At 43.6% G+C, this 21,662-nt stretch overlaps 1 protein-coding gene across 1 annotated transcript in view; it reads left to right on the forward strand.

Annotated features, from left to right (window-relative positions):
* The window catches only part of Gxylt2 (glucoside xylosyltransferase 2), a 91,690-nt gene that overhangs the window by 34,607 nt on the left and 35,421 nt on the right, over positions 1 to 21,662 (forward strand). The window contains exon 3 of the mRNA XM_036182782.1: positions 5,350 to 5,481. Coding sequence (XP_036038675.1) covers positions 5,350 to 5,481 — 132 coding nt within the window. The remainder of the gene's footprint in view (positions 1 to 5,349; positions 5,482 to 21,662) is intronic.

A 21,662-nucleotide genomic window follows, 5' to 3' on the forward strand; every position in this document is an offset into this window, starting at 1 on the left:
CTAGCATGTGGCTTTAAAACTTCAGAGCCTAGTAACACACTTTCTCCAGCAAGGCCACACCACCTAAACCTTCCCAAACAGTGCCGCTAACAGGTGACCAAGCATTCAAACACCTGAGTCTATAGGAGACATTCAAGCCACCACAGCCTCCCAATTAATTATTTTATGAGAAGCAATAATTATAACAGTTAATTTCTCAACAGAATTACTAGCTAATACACAATGAGATAATACCTTCAAAATGCAGAGGGTATGTCAGCTTGGGTATTCTTTCCTGGTTAAACTACATACAGAAAATGAAAGAATTAACAGCCAAAGATCTCCATTAAAGGAGACTTTTATAGGATGTGCTTTAAGATGGAGTCAAGTGATCCCAGAAGGAAGGTGAGATCGTGAGGAAAGACCAGATGTAGGCAGGGTGGAAGATTGGTGATTAAGTACTACCTAAGTTGTAGAGTGAATGTTAAAAATCAGACAAAAATATATCATCTGAACCATAGTTATACATTCCACGAGTCCCCTGTAAGTCAGGAGTATGATGACAATTAGCATCTGACTTTGTATGGATGCTAACATTTTGAAGATAAAGCACTAAAAAAAGGACATGCTATACAGAATATGGAGATGGGAATGAAACCAAAAAATTGCAAGTGTGGCTTTGAACTTGGTAGAAATAGATTTAGATGTGCACTGTAACAAATGTCCATGGACTGAGGCTGCTCTCACTGAAGACATGGATTGGGAAAGAGAGATTAGATACTGATAAAGGGCTGAGTTAGGGCCCAGGGTGTGCCAACATGTGTGCCTGTGCTTGCTAATGGTTGATACTGTTGTACTGTGTGTTCATGGGGGCGGTAGTTCCCTTGAGCTAGTGAACTTGATCGTGGTATTAATGCTGGTGTGGGTTCAGATGGGTCAATGCCCATCACTAATCAAATGTAAGATACTGTCAACTGTCACTCAGAAATTGTCAAGTACTCCCAATATTTCTAAAAGTTTATATTTATAAAAATGATGTGTACATTTTAAACAAATAACCAACAGATTTGTGAATCACAAATGAAAAAGACCCAATCACCACAGCAGTGCTCAGAAGAACAATTTCGGCATGTTTTTCTCTTCCATGTCTGTGCTGGTTAGCTTTTTTGTCAACTTGACAAAGGCTGGAGTCATCTGGGAAGAGGAAATGTCAGTTGAGGAACTGCTTCCATCAGACTAGCCTGTGGGCAAATCTGTTTGTGCGCGTGGAGGGGGGGTTCATGATTAGTAATTGATAATGGAGGGCCCAGTCCACTGGAGGTGATGCCACTCCTGAGCAGGTGCTCCTGGATTGGATAGGAAAGCAGGCTGAGCAAGCCATGAGGAGCAAGCCAGTGAGCAGGGTTCCTCCATGGCCTCTGCATCAGCTCCTGCCTCCAGGATCCTACCCTGTTTGAGTTCCTGCCCTGACTTCCCCTCATGATAGACTGTAAGCTTTAAACTGAAATAAACTCTTTCCTGCCCATGATACTTGGGGCATGGTGCTTTATCACAGCAACAGAAAGCTAACTAGAGCAGTATCTTTTAAGAGAATATAAGAAATTAAATCACATACCATTTTCTTTCTTTTATTAACAACGCATAGCTAACTAATTCCTTCTATAGCAGAGGGTGACTTTTAAAAAAATTTTCTGTAAAACACCAGCTATAGCAACTATGGCTTTGCAGGCATTATATATCACAATTACATTGGCCCCTGTCACCAAGTGCAAAAGTCGCCATAACAATGTGCACGTGGGGGTGTGTGTTCCATTCTACTTAGGGATGCAAAATCAAATTTCATGTAACTTTTATATATCACAAAGCATGATTCTTTTGCTTTCTTTGTTTTTGCTTTTTGGGGTTTTTCAAGACAGGGTTTCTCTGTGCAGTTTTGCTGCCTGTGCTAGATCTCACTCTGTAGACCAGGCTGGCCTTGAACTCACAGAGATCTGCCCTGCTCTGCCTCCTGAGTGCTAGGATTAAAAGTGTGTGCCACTACTGCCAGGCTCTTTTGATTTTTTAAAGATTTATTTTATTTTTACTTATGTGTCTGTCTGCCTGTTTGTGGGTTATGTACACATGACTACAGGTGCCTGTGGAGGCCAGATTCATTAAATTCCCCTCATAGAGTTGGAGTTACAATGGCTGTGAACCACCTGATATGTAATCCACCTGATTGGGTGCTGAGAAATGAACTCAGGTTCTCCGCAAGAGCAGTATGCACTCTTAACCACTGAGCCATCTCTAATCCCCTTGATTTCTTTGACTATTTTAAAATGTCAAGTTGCTTTCCTGGGTGTGGTGGGCTGGGTATTGGTCTTTTGAGATCATCATTTGCTGACTCTGGCTCTATGATATGGTCACAAAGGATGGCATTATATTCTGTTATTCAGTGACTTGTTCATGTGAAATTATTTACCCATACAAATAAAACCTTTTAAAGAATAAATGAGTTGCCAAGCCACAAGAAGGCATGTGGAATCTTAAGTGCATATTGCTAAGTGAAAGAAGCCATCATTTGGTGATGGGCCTATGTGGGTCCATGACAGGACATTCTAGAAAACAGGAATCCAAGAGAAACTACTCTGCATGGTGTTGTAATTGCGGGAACATTACTTTATGCATGTATTCAAACCATAGAACTGTGATACAAAGAGAGAACCCTAATGTACACCACAGACTTTGGTTAATAATGCCAATCGTGGGACTAGAGAGTTGGCTTGGTGGTTAAAAGCATTTGTTGTTCTTGTGAGTTCAGTTCCCAGCACCCACATAGCGGTTTACAAACATTCATAATTCCAGGTCCACCATCTTCTGACCTCCATGGGCACCCTGCCCACACGTGTTATACATACATATATGCAAGCAAAGCAACAATATACAGAAAATAAGATAGTTTTTAAATTCAAAAATTAATATTGGCCCATCAGTTAAAAAAAATAACCAACCATGGTGGTGCACACCTTTAATCTCTACACCCAGCAGGTGGATCTCTGAGTTTGAGGCCAAATTGGTTTTTATAGCAAGTTTTAGGACAGCCCGAACTACATAGTGAGACTCTGTCTCAAAAAAAAATGTTGTTGTTGTTGTTTTAAAATAATAATCAATAGCCAGGTGGTGGTGCATACCTTTAGTTCCAGCACTTGGGAAGCAGAGGCAGGTGGATCTCTGAGTTTGAGGCCAGCCTGGTCTACAGAGTGAATTCCAGGACAGCCAAAACTACACATAGAAACTCTGTCTCAAACAAACAAACAAAATAATAATAATAATAGTAATCAGTATTGGCCCATTAGTTGCAACAAACATGCCACAGCAGTATGAGCTGATAAACTGTGTGGGAAGGTGAGAGGCAGGGTGGTAATTGTTTACTTTCTGCTCCTTTTTCTCTAAACCTGCAAGTATTATAAAAAATAAGGTCTGCCTGGGCAGTGGTGGTGCATTCCTTTAATACCAGCTCTTGGGTGGCAGAGGCAGGCGGTTCTCTATGAGTTTGAGGCCAACCTGGTCTACAGAGTAAGATCCAGGACAGCCAGGGATATACAGAGAAACCCCGTCTTGAAAAACCAAAGCAAACAAACAAACAAACAAACAACCAAAAAAAAAAAAAAAAAAGGAAAGAAACTAAAAGAAAAAGAAAAAAAAAGGTCCATTTTGAAGTTTTTCTTAAAATTAACAGATATGGAGGCTGAAGAGATGGTTCAGCAGTTAAGAATTGAGTCCAGTTCTCATTGCACGCACAGTCTTCTGTAACTCTGGTTCCAGGTGAACAATGACCTCTTCTGCTTTCTCCAGTCACCAGGTATGCATGTGGTGCACATAAGTATGTGCAGGAAAACCACACATACCTACACATTGTGGTAGTTTGAAAGAAAATGGCCCCCATAGGGCGTGGCACTATTAGGAGGTATGGCTTTGTTGGATTGGGTGTGGCCTTGTTGGAGGAAGTGTCAAGCTACACCCTGTGTAGCTTCTACTGTACAGTTGCTTCTGCTGTCTGCGGGTAAAGATATAGGACTCTCAGATCCTTTTCCATCACCGTGTCTGCCTGTGCACTGCTTGAAGATAATGGACTACACCTCTGAAACTGTAAGCCAGCCCCAATTAAATGTTTTCCTTTATAAGAGTTGCTGAGGTCATGATGTCTGTTCACAGTAATAGAACACTTGCTAAGACATACATAAAATGAATACATCTTAAGAAAATTAACATATGCGAAGAAAGAAACATATTCACTATAAAAGTTCTGAAGAATATAGAAATATCAACAGGAAATGAGACCCATAAGCATCACCTGTAAAGGTGCCCACTTTTAATAATAGAATGCTGTCTGTTAGACTTTTCTCCATTTATAAAAGACATACGCATAGGGTTTAAGAGTTAAGAGCTCTTTCTGCTTTTGCAGAGGACTTGGGTTCAGTTCCCAGCACCCACATTGGGTGGCTTACACTGTAACTCCAATGACATCATCTAGTCTCTGCAGGCAACAGGCACACACAGGGTACACATACATGTAGTTTGCATATATACTTGCAGGCAAAACATTCACGTAAAAGTAAATCTTGAAATAAAGATGCATGTATTTTTGCTATTAGAGGAGCCATATTATATTTTTTTTGAGACTGGATCTCACATAGCCCAGGCTAGCCTCAAACTTGTGTTCCTCTTACCTCAATTTCTAATTCTTGGATTACAGGCATGCACCACTGCTCTGGACCACATAATAGTTTTTGCATATATCACATCAAAACATACAGATCTTCTTTATTCTACATCATTCCATTGTATAAGTCTATCATAAATTTTTTTCCCCAGTTCCTTTTAAATCGACATTCAGAGTCTCTCCAGGTTTTATTACCACAAACTACATTGTGATGAAAGCCCTTGTACCTCTGTTTTGGGGATCTTGTTAACCAGCTTCTGAATTGTTCTGAATTGCCCTCTTGGCATTTTATACAAATCTGTATTTCCGTTGGCAGTGTTTGTGGACCAGTCTCCCAGCTCCCCTGCCAACAGCAAACATTATTCATTTTCAATCCTAGCAATGTTATAGGAAAATATTTTTTTCCCTTAGTGACCAGTAGGAGCAGTGGTGAAGCTAGACTTGCCGTGTGAATTACCTGGATAATTTCCATTGTGCCAGCCAGAGGCCTCTCGGGTGTTCTCCGTGTATCTTGATGTCTGACCCCAACACTTCTGTCTCCCAGTGTATCTTGATGTCTGACCCCACACTTCTGTCTCCCCGTGTATCTTGATGTCTGACCCCACACTTCTGTCTCCCCGTGTATCTTGATGTCTGACCCCAACACTTCTGTCTCTCCTGTTTTGCAGTTGCGCCAGTGGCCCGACTCATATACAAAGAAGTTTGAGCACAGAATCTACCCCATCACATTTTCTGTTGGAAACCCTCAGGAATGGAAGAAATTATTCAAACCCTGTGCCGCCCAGAGACTCTTCCTTCCGGTAGGAACCCTGTTGTTAACAAGATGCAGCTTGGGAAAGACTTCCGTTTGAGAACAGTGAAATCAACTGAGGTGTGTTAGAGACCCTTACTGCGGGGGAATGAAAGTGCCCCCGTCAGTTCTCACGTTGATCCCCTCAGCCTGCTGTATGCAGACAGAGGATCTAGAAGGCTCTTCCCTCAAGATTTTGGGCCTGAGAGCAACCAAAGCATGCCTTAGACAAGGGACTTTGGGACTGTGGCTGCACTATTTACTAGCTTGTGAACCTCAGCCTCAGTTTCCTCCTCGTGCATGGCTCGTAGAACTTGGTCAGTGTTAGCTTCTGTCCACAACAATGTCCACTGTTAGATGTGCCCAAAGAGTCATAGAGGGTTCAGAGTCTGGTTTAGCCTTTCAGTTTTGAATTTTTTAACTGAATATTTTTGTTTTGTTTTCTAAAAATCTTCAATGTAGGCTAGGGCTATAGCTCAGGGAGAGCATTTGCCTACCATGCACTAGGCCCTGGCAGGGTTCCATTCCTGGTACCACGGAAAGGAGGAGGGGGGAGGAAGAAGAAAAAGCAATAGAGGGAACATGAAAGGCATTGAATACATCAAAACGGAAGCATTGAACTGGGAGGGAACTGAGCTCTGAATTACAGCCTTAGTATCTGAGGGAGCCATGCCTTCCGTAGACATTTGGTAGAGTGTCAATTAGGTGACCATGGTCTTGCTCCCTAGACCTTAAGTCCAACTGGGACCAAGGCAGAGAAAAAGTGCCATGGATATATGCCATATACAATCCCACTGTATCCTGGAAGAGATCTTAGAGACCATTTGTGGCAAGACAAATGGATGACAAAGATTTAGGAGTCCTGAGAGAGAGAGAGAGAGAGAGAGAGAGAGAGAGAGAGAGAGAGAGAGAGAGAGAGAGATCCAGACAAGAGACTAGTGTGTGCAGAGGCCCTGATCTGGGAAGAGGCTTGTTTCCCAAAATAAAGGTCCATGAAACTAGAACAGAAAGTAAGATGGGGTTGAAGATATCAGCAGGGCTGGAACTGCAGGCTCTGAAAGTCCAATGACATAGATGTCTGCTCTCTGTCTAAAGGCAGTGGGAAACCATTGCATGATCAAGTACAGAAACTGGATGGCCTGGTTTGAGTTTTGATGAAGACAAACATTTGTGATGGATTTCCCAGCTCCTATTGGAGTTGAAATGGGGGTTTGGGGAAGGTAAAAAGGATTTCAGCCAGGTTTGGGGTGATTCAGTTAAAATTGTCAATATCTAATCATTCAGACCACACATTTCTCATATAGCTCAATCTAAGAAATGGATGGTGAGATTGTGTAGAGATGAGGAAAACTTCAGGAACAACAGTTGAGTAAAGAAGTGGCATGGTGTTTGATTTTGAAATGTCTAGGGCTATCTGGTGTGTGTGTGTGTGTGTGTGTGTGTGTGTGTGTGTGTGTGTGTGTGTTTCCCCATCCATTGGTTTGGAAACTCTAAATGGTGAATTTAGCATTTCCAACATAGAAATCAGTGAGAAGGCCATGACTTGGATGGCTGCTACTAGTCTGCTGCCTAGGATTGACACTTATTTTATTTTTTAAAAATTTATTTTTTTGGCCAGGCAGTGGTGGGACATGCCTTTAATCCCAGCATTCAGGAGGCAGAGGCAGGTGGATCTCTATGAGTTCGAGGCCAGCTTGGTCTCCAAAGTGAGTTCCAGGAAAGGCACAAAGCTACACAGAAAAACCCTGTTTCGAAAAAAAACCAAAAAAAAAAATGTTTTTTTATTTGTGTATATACATACCACATGTTTGCAAGTGCCCACAGAGGCTAGGAGAGGACATTGGATCACCGGGAGCTGGAGTGACAGGTACTTGTGAGCCACGCTATGGGTGCTGGGAACTGAGCTCAGGTCCTCCACAGAGCAGTATACACTTAAAAGTACTAAGCCATCTTCAACAGCCTCAGGTGCCATTTAGTTAAATGACATGATTCTACCACATGCAGACCTGTCTACGTCTTGTGAGATGAGCTGTTTGTATGAAAACCTGGGTAAGGAATGACTGCCTGAAAGTGGAGCTGAAATCTCTAGAACAGTGATGTGCACAGCAATTACCATTTGAGGTGAGAAATGATGTCTCTATTTAAGGTAAAAGGGTGTATTAGAGAGCCAGGTACTGTTAGGAGATTGTCTCCCAAACCTATCCAAAGTTTTGAGCAACTCAATGGAAACACATTTGAATGTTCCCTGCCCTTGAATTGTGATTTTTATGACCCTATTAAAACAACAACAAAAAGCAAGCTCTCTACAGGATGAGTATGATTCACTCCAGCTAAGTGAGCTGTCTGTTTTGAATGACAAATGGGTGTTAGTGTTTCTTATCTGCTTCTAGTAATGGAAACCAGCCCTTCTTAAAAATAATAAAGAGAGATTGTGGTTGACAGGACATTTAACTTCTCCCAAGTCCTACAGCATAATGGCAGATTATGAGTGTGGCTTTGGGGAGCATTGTTGAGCTATATGGATCTTCAGGGTAGTTTGAAGTAAAGTCAAAATCATATTTCCCATGTAACCCCCCTCTATGAAGCGAATCTGCTAAGGCTGCACATGGAAAATGGACCCTGTAATGCAAGCATTCTAGCAGATGTCTGACTAGGGGAAGAACTGTAGATTTAGCCATCTTTGGCACCGTCAGTGCCTCGATTTGGATGAAATGCTCCCATAGGCTTATGTGTTTGGACTCTTGGTCTCCAGCTGAACATTCCATTTTAGAAGGTCATGGAGCTAGTGGGTGGATCTGTGCTAGAAGTGAGGACAGAGGGTGGACCTGGTGGTTTTTTAGCCTGGCTCCACTTTCTGCCTGTTCTCTGCTTCCTGACTATAGATGCGGTGTGACCCTTTGTTTTGAGCTACTTGCTGCCGTGACTTTCTCACCACGATGGACTGTATCTCCTCAAACTGTGAGCCAAAACAAACCCTTCCTTCCTTCAGTTGCTTTCATTGGGTGTTTAGTCACAACCATGAGAAACATAACTAACACAGTTGGCATCTCCTCCAAGACACTCAGTAGAGACCTTTTCTTAAATAATGTCTATTTTTCTGTGTGTGTGTGTGTGTGTGTGTGTGTGTGTGTGTGTGTGTAGGTGTGTAGGTGTACAAGCTGGTACCTGCCTGGGTGTGGAGGTCAGAAGACAACATTGTGTGTCCTGCTTTATTACTCAGCCTTATTCCCTGTAGCAGGGTCTGCCTCTCAACTTGGAACTTGGCTGGATGCCACGACCCTCCTGTCTCCAGTGTGTGCATGACCACACCTAGCTTTTTATGTGGGTCCTCAAGTTCTTACTCTTGTACAGCAAGAACTTTTACCCACTGAGCCTTTTCCCTAGCCCTCAACTAATATTTTACCATCAGAGCAAAGATTTTTGTATCACATGTCTTTCAGATTCTGATGTACTATTAGAAGAATTCAAATTTCACCAATGCTTGGGTCACTAAGTCCTAAGAGATCAATTTACTTTTCTACTTCTGAGGATAATGGCTCAAGGTGTAGGACTGTTATCGGTGAAACTACACTACAGGTGGCTTGACTAAGTTCTCTAACATGTATTTTTCTTTCAGGCAATTCTGTAATGTAAAGTAGTCCAAATAATATGCCAACTACAGAGAAATTAAATTTAGTAAAAACCAGGAAGCCCTTCATTCTACAAAAACAGTTGTGTGGTGATATTTTATTTGTGCTGAAATGTGGTGATATTTTTATTTGCACTCTAATAAATAAAGCTTGCCTAGAGATTAGAGGAAAAAACAAGCTATTATAAGTAAACACAAAAGTCATGCAATGTTAGCACGCACCTTTAATCCTATCACTTGGCAGGTAGGGATCTGTCCGGATCTCTGTGAGTTCAAGGCCACACTGGAAACAGAGCCAGGTGTGGTGGCACATGTCTTAAATTCCAACACTAGTTAACCATGGGGGCCTGTACAGACAGAGAGGAAGTGACAGAGCTGGACAGGAAGAGGAAGTGATGTCGCTGGACAGAGAGAGCAAATCAGATGGCAGAATAGCGAGGCATATAGGCGTGGGTAGACAGGAAGTACCTCCCATTTTGGAAGCTGCAGAGTTGGTGAGGTGAGGTTAGCTGTGGCAGTTCCTATTCCTCTGATCTCTTTCAGGCTTTAACCCCTATATCTGGCTCCATTGTTTTTATTTAATAAGAACATTTAGAAATTCATCTACACAGTTGATTGAATGAATGCACATCATCTTTTCCCCCAGTTAATGGGAGGCTGTGGCATTCTTTAACAGCTGCACATTCCACTACCCGCTGGGCCCATTGGATCACAAAGGCCTCTCTCATCAGGAATAGAGGTGTGTGGAGATCCTAGTAGTATTTAGGGTAGAGCAGAGGTAACTGAAGGGCAGGCTCTTCAGAAAGTTGATTGGCAAGTAGTACCTAGTGTGGTAGGAACGTGCTATTCAGGTTTATTCAGGGAGAAAGGATTTCACTGAATTTTAGTTGATATGGCCCTAATTCTAAGAACATCTGATGTCATTACTGGTGATGTCATAGCAAGGCGAAATGCAGCTCTTACTCCAAAAGGAGTGAGAGATAGTTTATCCTGAGCGAACTATTTGTGACGATGCCCCTGAACTCAGGATGCTCTGAATGGTGTGGAAGCAGTTAGACAAGTTTTTATAGTCACCTAACAAAACGCAGCCCTAGAGCAAGGCGGGAACATCAAGCAGACAGGTTACAGTACAGCAGGGAAGTCTCTGTGATGGGTCTCAGATGCTACCTGATAATATTCTTGGCTTTGGATTGTTGGAAGCTAGTTATAGCGGAATTAAGCATGCCAAAGGTTTTGCCTGATAGTCAAAGGGCTGTTAGGCCAGATACAGAGGTGGGTGATGAATAGCAATTAAGGGTGTTCATGGTGACCCAAGATAATGACTCTGATACTGTGTTCCAACTCTCCACAGCTAGAGGTTCTAGTCACTCCTTCGTTCTGCAGAATCTTTAGCACAGATGTGGGTTTTTCAGGGAACTTCAGTTCATACTGCCATTGCTTGCTGCAAGCATCTGTATTCATGGCAGGAGTTAGGATGAAATTGCTCTGGGACCCGTCTGCAGTGTATCCGGAGCGCAGTTTGCCTCCAAACCACCCAGTAACTTGCCCCATTTTAAAAAATATTCCAAATAAACTTATATTACCTATGTTTTCTATATCACATTGGAGGGCATGTCACATTTCCACTTTCCATTTACTGCTTGCTAAAGGGGCCTGTAACTGGTTCCAATATGTAGGAATCTATGCGGTTACAGGTATTCTAATGAGTTAGTTGTAGGCTAATGGGAAAGGGTGTCTTATTAGATTTGCTTGAACTTTTTAAACTTATGGTCAGACCTATGTGATTCTTGATGTCACACCTCAGCATTAGCAATTAACATTGAGACACCCTGGGAACCAGTACTATGGCTGTGAACACACATTGACAAATGTGTAAGAATATATTAAATACCCTCACTAAGAGGGACATTGGAATCACCTTGGGTGATGTTTGCAATCTGACCAAGCAACCAGGGACCACAGAAGCGCTGACATGAGCCTCACTAGCAAAATGGTCCTGTTAAATGTGAACAAACCATGGAGAAACTTTCTACAGTATTATCATTTACTCACATACTACTAAAGATTTGACATTCGGAATATTAATTCTAACTCTTGGTTACATTTGGGAGATACCTAGCTCTGTTGTAATAGTTTGAGTGAGAAGTGTCCCCCACTGGCTCCTGTATTTGAACACTTGGTCTCCAGTGGGTGGACTGTTTAGGGAGAGTTAAGTGGCAGGGCCTTGCTGGAGGAAGTATGTCTCTGGGGGTGGGTGTGGGTTTTGAGTCTTTCTAATCTTTCCCCACTTCCTGCTCATTCTGCTTTCTGCTTTGATCAAGGATGTGAGCTCTCAGCTTCCTGTTCCCGCTGCCATGGTTGCTTCTTGCAATGCGTCCCTGCCATGGATAGACTCTTATCTCTCTTGAACTATAAGCCAAAATAAACTCTTTCTTCCATAAGTTGCTTTTGATCATGGTATTTTATCACAGCCATAAAAAGTAGCTATTACTTTTGCTAAGCAAAGAAAGAAATTACTTGATTGGTTTGCCAGAGAAGGCCAGATGAAAGGGCTAATTCTAAGTATAGCTAGATCCAGGGGCTCACATGATGTCATCAGGACTCATCTGTTGTCTCTAGGTCCTTGCAAGCCTCATTTGGTGAGCCTAAAGATTGCTCAAGACCCCTGCATTCCTAATTCTACAAGCTTAGCAGCAACAACATCTAAAAAACTTGCCATTCAGCACTTGGGAGGCAGAGGCAGGGGGATTTCTGTGAGTCCAAGGCCAGCCTGGTCTGCATAGAAAATTCCAGGACAGCCACGGCTATGTAAAGAGACCCCATGTCAATAAACAAACAAACAAACAAACAAACAAATCCAAGCCAGTGACATCCAAAATAGTAGAATAAGGAACTCTGGGAAGTTGCATCCCAGTGAAGTAAGCAGAATTGGTGGACATTGTTTTCCAGATAACTGTCTAAATTATCTGGGGGTAAATAGTTGTTTAATAAAATTAATAAAACTTGATAAGAAGACTGCATGACACACTTCCTCCCCTCCCCTTCCAGCCCACTGAAACTCAGTTCAAGGTTTCTCAGGAACAAAGGAAGGGGAAGCCATCAGCATCTCTTACGTCTACAGTTACTGTCTTGAAGAAGCTAAATTCCACAAGCAACAAAAAATGGCAGCTTTCTTTTTCTTTTTCTTTTTTTAAAGATTTATTTATTTATATAGTGTTCTGTCTGCATGTCTGCCTGCAAGCCAGAAGAGGGCGCCAGATCTCATTACAGGTGGCTGTGAGCCACCATGTGGTTGTGGGAATTGAACTCAGGACCTCTGGAAGAACAGCCAGTGCTCTTAACCACTGCTGAGCCATCTCTTCAGCCCCAGCAGATTTCTTAAGCAAGGGGAGATGTGTGTAGGTATCTGCTGACAGAGTCTGGTAACCCGAGTCTGATTCTTGGAACCCCACAGATGGAAGGAGAGAACTGACACCTCAGAGTTGCTCTAGAGCCTTCATATGCAAACAGAAGTAACCCCCTAATAATAACTAAATAGTATCCTGTTAGTGTCAGGATGAACTTAACACTCTTGGCCTCAAAATTTCAGTGAGTCAAATTATGGGGCAATTTGTGTCCCATTGAACTCTAAAAATTTGAAAAAAAAATTATCATTCTATATTGGAAAATTCTCAATATAAAAAAAAATGAAAAGAGGGAGCTGGAGAGTTAGCTCAGCAGTGAAGAGCACTGACTGCTCTTTCAGAGGACCTGGGTACAATTCCCAGCACCCACATGGCAGGCTGTAACTCCAAGATCTGACACCCTCACACAGATATACCTTCAGGTAAAGCATCAATGCACGCAAAATAAAAATGACTAAATTATTTTTTAAAAATGAAAAGCAAAATGGCTTGCATAAATTCCTTATACAAATAACACTAAATGTAAATGGAGAAAACAATACAATCAAAAAGCAGAGATGGAGTCAATGAGAAGACTTACTTGCCACCAAGCCTTATGACCTGAGTTCAGTTCACATGATATATGGAGAGAATTAATTCTTACAAGTTGTCCTTAGTTGATAAATATGGTCTGTTCATGTGTAACCTGCAGGAAGTTTAAATAGACAGAAAGGATAGATCTTAAAGGAAAAAAGAAGATATGTCACAAAAACAACCATAAAGGAGCTGGAATGGCGCAAGAGAATTTAAAAATATAAAGGAAATGGCAAAATGGCTGGGCAAGTATAGGTGCTTGTTCCTGAGCCCAAAGACCTGAGCTCAACCCCCATAGGAGAAAGGGAGAACTGACTCCCATAAGCTGTTCTCTGATTTCTATATGCTGTGGTGTGTATGCCCACAGACATACATAATACAGACCCTTTCTGTATGTGTGTGTGTGTGTGTGTGTGTGTGTGTGTGTGTGTGTTGTCTGAACGCACACATGCGCAGGTATGCATGCTGATTCATGTGTGTGGAGAACACACACAGAGAAGGACATTGGGTGTCCTGCTCTATAACTCTCATCTTTCACTGACCAGGAGCTGAGCTGGTGACCAATAAGCCCCAGGGTTCTTTCTATCCAATTGCATGCATAGCATATCCACCTTTTCACCTGGGTCCTGGGGATTTGAACTCAGGTGATCATGCTTATTATACACACACAAAAAGAGGGGGGAGGAGGAGGGGGAGGAGGAAGAAATAGTAATCTTTGGACATACCAATGAAGAGGGATGTATGTTGGTAGGTGACTAAAGAACCAGTGTTCGCTGTATATACCAGATCTCTCAGGACCTTTAGGTTGATGATATCATTAATTCTTGGTGGCATGAGCCCATTTGTATCCTCTTTGCAAATAAGAACATGGCTGTTCTGGCAATTTTAATCATTTCTACTGGAGGTTCTACATAGGAGCCCAACTTCTCCTATAGTATAGTTATTTTGCTCTGTTCCCTGAGGCATTTCCTCCTGCATTTGTAGGAAGCATTCCCAAAGTGTTCCCAGACAGGCCCCTTTGGGTGACTCCCCTGAGCTTTGCATTGGTTGCAGGAATTCAGTGTCAGCGTTTGTCACTGCTCTGCTCACCAGGTGGACTGCTGTGACTCTGACTGCCCCTCCCTGCTTTTCCGCATCCTAGGACCCTCAGAGCCAGGCTGTGTGCAATTCACTTGGTTTTTGTTTTGTTGCTGTTTGGTTGTTTCTTGCCTCGTGAATATATAAGGTCAGTGTTGAGATCTTTGGTTTCCTAGAGTAATACATACATGTGTTAACAAAAAACTGTTCCTAATACTGTTTGGAGAGATGGAGGGGATAGATGGAAGGGTGGGTAGATGGATGCATGATGGGCAGAAAGACATATGGATGAATAGTCTTATTTAAAAACCTTCAGAGTTGGGTGTAATGGCACACAGAAATCCCAGAATTTTGGGGGAGGAAATGGGAAGACTCCTAGCTTCTGGCCCACCTGGGCTACACCTTGTTCTAGAAAATGCTTTGGGAGGCTTTTAACAATATCTTCAAATGCTGGCAGAGGATTTAAAGATAAAACACTTACTAAACTCCCCAACCTTCAACTCAACATCTACGCAGAAAATATTGGCTGGATTTGGTTCTCAAGTTGACAGAGAGGGAAGCTTTTAAAACTCAGTTTGATTCTACTACAGACCTGCAGCTCCTTGTGACCCAGTACTTAGCTTTCCAGTGACTTGGGCAGAGAGCAGGTGTTCTGGGGAGTCACCATCTGCCTAAGACATTCAGCTTTAAACCGCAGTTGCCATGACCAGTGGAATACCAGTAAGGAAAGGGTAAGTTGCTGTCTAGAATAGCAACACCTGATAAGGGGAAGAAGCAACTGGGAACGTGGGAACAGATGGAAGATCTGAGAAAGCCATTATCACAGAACATGCCAGAGAAACCTGATCCCTCCAGTTACGAAAGCCGTGTGGAAAATGGGCTGCAGACCCAACAGTTGGCCAACACAGCTGAGATGATGAAATCAAAGACCAAACAAAAGTTCAATGAGGCAGGATTTTAAGGAGCCTGTCCTGAACAAAGTCATCATAGAGTTGCCTGGTGCAGAGATGGACTGAATCTTGTCTGCCAAGATGACCACATCAGAAGATCCCACTTCACTAGTGAAAACCCCTGCAAAATACACCCCTGATGGCTAGCAGCCTGTCCTTCAACATGCCTTGGAAATGAATGTGTACACTATTTGTAATTCTACAAGGGGCTCAGTAGTGGTAACAACTTCATTTGTGGCTTGTTTTTACCACCCCATTTTAGGCTAATCATTTAATGAACAACCTTAAGATCTCAAGTCAAAACAGTTAAATGGTGGAACACTATTGAGCCAAGAGCAAACATTTATTGGAGCTGGGAGATGGCTCAGTGGGTAAGGTGGGCACAAGCATGAAGACTTGACTTTGGATCCCCAACTTCCTCACTGCTGCTGGGAGGGCAGAAACTGGCAGATCCCAGGGGTTGCTGGTAAGCTCCAGGCTCAGTGAGAGACTATCTCCAAAACATAGGATGGAGAGCAGTAGAGGAGGACACTCAGTATTGGCCTCTTAGCTTCTACACACATGTAATCCCAGCCCTGGGGAGGCAGAGGCAGGAGGGTCATAAGTTAATCTGGGCCTGTTCTGAGCTACCTAGCAAATTAAAAGCCAGCCTGAGCTACATAATAAGACCCTTTATTGGGGGAAAATAAACCCAAGGGCTGGGTTATATCTGACCACACACATACACACACCACTGCATGATTTTGTGAAAATTTCCAGTATGTATTTGTGTTTTAAATTAGAACGGATTATATGGAACTCTCTCCACTTAAATTCTTTCAACAACTCTAAAAGGGGTGACTAGGCATACAGAGCTTCAAACAGAAAGTTCTTTACTCTCTGCACATATAAAATGAAGGGAAAATACCTGAAAGTCAAATCAGAGAAATGGATACTTTGATTTCATTGTTATTTAAAATATCAATAAGTATGTAAATATTTTGATATATATATGTGTGTGTGTATATATATGTGTTTGTATGTATATATGTGTATATGTGTGTGTATATATATATATATATGTATGTATGTATGTATGTTTATATAAACAGTTGTTCATTCAACAACACTTGCTGAATCTCAACCATGTGCCTGACCTTTAATCTAGTACTCAGGAGGTAGACACAAGTGCATCTCTTGTGAGTTCAAGGCTGGCCTGGTTTACATAGTGAATTTCAGGATAATTGAAGCTATGTAATGGACCCTGTCCCAAATTAACTAATTCATTCACTCATTATAGTATGAGTTAGTTTCATGTAGTCATTAAAAAATTGGAAAAAGGCTGTGGGGGGGGGGTGGCGCACACCTTTAATTCCAGCACTCAGGAGGCAGAGGCAGGTGGATCTCTGTGAGTTTGAGGCCAGCCTGGGCTACCAAGTGAGTTCCAGGACAGGCTCCAAGGCTACACAGAGAAACCCTATCTCCAAAAACCAAAACAAAACAAAAACAAAAATTTGAGAAATGAAGAATTTTGAGAGAACTAAAAATGGGGGTTGGGGATTTAGCTCAGTGGTAGAGCGTTTGCCTAGCAAGTACAAGGCCCTGGGTTTGGTCCTCAGCTCTGAAAAAAAAAAAATGATGTTCTCTGAAGAGGCCGTATTGAGTTGAGACCTGCCTTCCTGGCCATGCCACCTATGGATGGACAAATGTGGATACAATATAGTATCTACATTGAAAGATTATGTTGGTTCATCATGCAGAGAGCAGAGGGGGCTGTGGGGCTGTGGGGCTTGTGGGGCTCTGGGCTATAGGGCCGTGGGGCTGTGGGCTGTGGAATGGTGGTGTGGCTGGGGCTGGGGCTGTGGGCTGTGGAATGGTGGTGTGGCTGTGGGGCTGTGGGCTGTGGCTGTGGAATGGTGGTGTGGCTGTGGGCTGTAGAGCTGTGGGGCTATAGGGCTATGGGCTGTGGAATGGTGGTGTGTCTATGGGGCTGTGGGCTGTGGAATATTGGTGTGGCTGTGAGGCTGTGGGGCTGTGGGGCTGTGGAATGGTGGTATGGCTGTGGGTAGTGTGGCTGTGGGTAGTGTGGCTGTGTGGCTGTGGGCTGTGGGTAGTGTGGCTGTGGGGCTGTGGACTGTGGGTGGTGAGGCTGTGTGGCTGTGTGGCTGTGGGTGGTGTGGCTGTGGGGCTGTGGGGCTCTGGGGCTGTGGACTGGGTGGTGAGGCTGTGTGGCTGTGGGGCTGTGGCTGTGGGTGGTGGGGCTGTGGGGCTGTGGAATGGTGGTGTGGCTGTGGAATGGTGGTGTGGCTGTGGGCTGTGGCTGTGGAATGGTTGTGGGGCTGTGGGGCTATAGGGCTATGGGCTGTGGAATGGTGGTGTAGCTGTGGGCTGTGGCTGTGGAATGGTGGTGTGGCTGTGGGTGGTGTGGCTGTGGGCTGTGGCTGTGGAATGGTGGTGTGGCTGTGGGCTGTGGCTATGGAATGGTGGTGGGGCTGTGGGGCTGTGGCTGTGGAATGGTGGTGTGGCTGTGGGCTGTGGGGCTGGGGCTGTGGAATGGTGGTGTGGCTGTGGGCTGTGGCTGTGGAATGGTGGTGTGCCTGTGGGCTGTGGCTGTGGAATGGTGGTGTGGCAGGGTAAGTGCTGGTAGGGAACACACTACTAGCTGTAGTAGTGTTACACTGTCATGATCGTTGACAGAGCTGGGATCAAGGATTAAACCCAGAACCTGTGTACTGGGCACATTCTTTGCCTCTGATTGCATCTTCATCCTTAGCCCTTGGGTTTTTGAAGCAGGGTCTCGCTGTGTAGCTCAGGCTGGCCTTGAATTTGCTATATCACTCAGAATGACCCTGAATGAACTTGAGATCGTCCCTAAACCTGGGGTTATAAGCACATACAATCATGTTTAGCTCAAAGTCTACTTCTTACTCTGTCAACTGCTGAGTTGTTTGTACAGTTTTATGACATAGGCATGGATTTGTGTGTTAAGAATGTAGGTTATCCGAGCCTCGGTGGTTTGTGTTCCTGGAGTTGTGTCCATGCCAATGGATGTCCACACGCTCCAGAAGAGAATTTGGCATCGCTGCTGCCATTGTTGCTGTTATAACAGTGATGATCACTTCTACTAATGTTTCTGGGATTGCCACTTCATAATTGGTTACTACAGCTAGCACAGTGGAGACCCTGGCAGCAAAAGTAGCTACCACAGTTAATTAATCTTTCATTCTATTGGGCATGACAAATTTAAATCAATAGTTATATACATGTCAATTGGCTTTGAAAGTTATAAATTTACAAACTCAAGTTCCATTTGCTTTTGGGATACCATCGTACAAGGACTCCAGTTTGCAGTAAGGCTTGCTAAGGAAGGGAATGGCTCAGTTGCCTTTAGCCTACCGGCTATGGTTGGGTTAAGACATCTGTTGGTCTTTTCTGTGTCGAACACACAGATTGCAAGCCCATCGCCACTTAGAGATCTTTGGCAGCAGATAACTCTGCAGCTCTCACACGATTGAGCCTGTATGATAATGAGTATTCAGAGACGGGTAATGCCTGGGGGGTGGCGCTCACCAACCTAAGACAGAGCTCCTATGTGGCCTGGACAGGTGTCTCCATGACGGGTAAGGTGACCTGTTGATGTCTCATGCAACCTGAGTCAGAAGCTCATTTTTTAGTAAAAGGGGGGAAGGGGAACCTGTAGGGCCCTGGCCCCCCGTTTTGAGTAACTGGTGTCCTGCTTGCTGACCTTGACTTTGATATTCTCCCTATGCTAATTCTCTGTGAGATTCCACCCTCCTGAATACTTAAGGGAAGCTCCTTGTCTGTGTATCCAGCATATTGGGTGTTAACAGCTTAGATGCAAGATTGTAAAACATCAGAAGCAAACTTCTGCCTTCCTGGGGTTCTCCCATTGTGCTGTAAGCCTGTATTTAAGACCTCCTCCCTCCTTCAATAAACGGCATTCGGCATTCAACAACAACAACAACAAAGAAGAAGAAGAAGAAGAAGAAGAAGAAGAAGAAGAAGAAGAAGAAGAAGAAGAAGAAGGAGAAGAAAAAATTCTGGTTGACAGTTGAGGACTGTCAAGGACAGAACCAGCTTTAAAAGGCAAACAAAGGCAGAAAAAAAAAAAGCCTGAGGTCACACTTGAGGGGATTCTCTGAAGTGACAGGTTGTTAAGTTCACAAGTGTGCCCAGGCATCATTTATCACAAAGGACAGAAGGAGAAGCACAAATAAAATGAAGTGCACCCACTTGGTTCTGGGGGTGACTCCATTAAAAAAAAATATACAGAGAGGAGAGAATGTCAGGGGTTTACCCCACTCCCTCTTCAGATGCCTTCATGCTCTGGAGGTTCTCTGAGGCAGGAATGGCTATAGCCCAAGGCCTCTAGAAGAGAAATCCTGTCTCTATTACATTTTATTTCAAATCAAGGTTTTGCTTGGCTTAGCCTTTGGGTTATGTGCTCATCTGTTAAGAAATGGTGACCTGAGCCAGGTGTGGTGGCACACGCCTTTAATCCCAGCACTCAGGAGGCAGAGGCAGGTGGATCTCTGTGAGTTCAAGGCCAGCCTGGTCTACAAAGTGAGTCCAGGACAGCCAGGGCTGTTACACAGAGAAACCCTGTCTCAAAAAACAAAAAAAGAAATGGTGACCTGTCTAATCAAGTTTTCTTGATGAAGAAGGGATTATGTACTAAAGCTTCATGTGTGAGACAAAGTCCTGGCTGGGTCTTGTGGGCAAGACAAAGGACAGCAGGAAATGGGACAGCAGGGGATGGGAGGGCATGTAGGGAAATGTTTGCCTTGAAGAGACACAGCCAGTTTCCTGGCAGTGTGCCTACAGGACTATACAAAATGTTTCTAAGAGGGTTGGATAGAGAGATTATGCCTTGGGACAGTCCATCAGAGGCAGGAAGAGTGGATTTTTCCAGCCTGTCCCTGCCCGTCTCATCTCCCATTAATCAGTTTGTCTCAAGGGTAGCTGAGTCCCCTGTAGCAGGCAGCTTTCACCGCTTCATCTTGCAGCTGCTCCGGAAGTCACATCCTGTGTTCAGTATGGAAGTTTCAGGAGAAGGCATAGACTCCATGTTTTTCCCAAGGTGACCTTAGGCAGCAAGCACAGGTAGCTCTGCACACTTTGTCAGCTATGCCTTCGGTAGAGTATATCAAGTGGTCAGTGATTTGAAAACCAAATGATGCTGAGATCCTGATGACATGGTGGACTAAATGGTGGGTCTCCAGCCCTACAGCTGCCCATGCTCAGACCCAGGGTTATGACTTGGCCTGCCCCAACATCTATGGTCTGCTGGAGCCTGTGAAGGGACCTGACCCGCAGACCCAAAGCTGCAGGATCTCCACAACACAGGGTGCCAGTGGGATGTCCAGGAAGAGTCTTAGTGGAGACCAGGGGCCTTGAACCACACCAGTGACCCTTTGCAATGAACACTTGCAAGAAGAGGTGTATGGACCAACGGGTATACAGTGTGACTTAATAATATACTTCCCAGGGGCTCAGAAGAGAAACTACGAACAGTTAGAACTATTTTTGGGAAAAGAATCTCAGCACACCAAGCTCTTTTTCTGTCTACTTTAGTCCTCTGGGATAGAATCCTATCTACACAGCAACAGTTCTGTACTCAAGCCTAGCTCCTTTCTTGCCTGATTTGTCTCTACCTTTATCTGCTGTCCCCTCTAAGTTCTATCTTAATTCTGCTTCATCTAGGTCCTTCTCATCTCGTTCTTACCCATCTAGTCCTTTCCCATCTGGCTCTTCCTCATCTTCTATCCTGTCCTCCGTTTTTCACTCCTGTCTTCCTCTCCATCTCCTTATTCCTCTAAATCCCCTCAAGTCTCTGAAGTGTTCAGTTATAAACCCAAGTGATAGCAATCCTCCCCCTCCAGCCTGGTCACCAGGCTGGAATTCCTACAGGGTCATAAAGGCAGGTAAGAATTTTCCTCAGGCACTGACCATCAGTCTTTCTTTTACAACCTGAAGATGGAGTGGTTAAAGGAAGCGGTCAATTGAGAGCTAATGATCAGTTAGTACATCAAGAAGGGGATCTATGTGCTCAGTCTACATTTCTAGAAGTAGTTAGGTAAGAAGTTAGGCATCTATAAATGTTGGTAATAGAAAAGGAGGGTCTCAGATTGCACAAGAAATAAAGCTATCCGTCTGACCTAGGGAACAAGGTGTTACCTTAGTTCAGGAGATTGGTTGGCCTTGGATGCTTGATAGGTATTTTAGATAAATACACCATTAGGAGTTCTTGGAAACACGCATAGAATTACAAGAAAAAGCCAGGCGGTGGTGGTGCACACCTTTAATCCCAGCACTCGGGAGGCAGAGCCAGGCAGATCTCTGTGAGTTCAAGTCCAGCCTGATCTACAAAGTGAGATCCAGGACAGGCTCTAAAGCTACACAGAGAAACCCTGTCTTGACTTAAAAAAAAAAAAAAAAAGAATTATAAGAAAATCATTTTAGGAACCAGCTAATATATATACAAAAGCTAAAATATCACCAAGACTTCTTAATCCATGGCTTGACTTTTGGAAAAGTCTTTGACTTTTCCAAGTAGTAG

This window comes from Onychomys torridus, chromosome 3, assembly GCF_903995425.1.
Source record: "Onychomys torridus chromosome 3, mOncTor1.1, whole genome shotgun sequence".
NCBI classification, from domain to species: domain Eukaryota; kingdom Metazoa; phylum Chordata; class Mammalia; order Rodentia; family Cricetidae; genus Onychomys; species Onychomys torridus.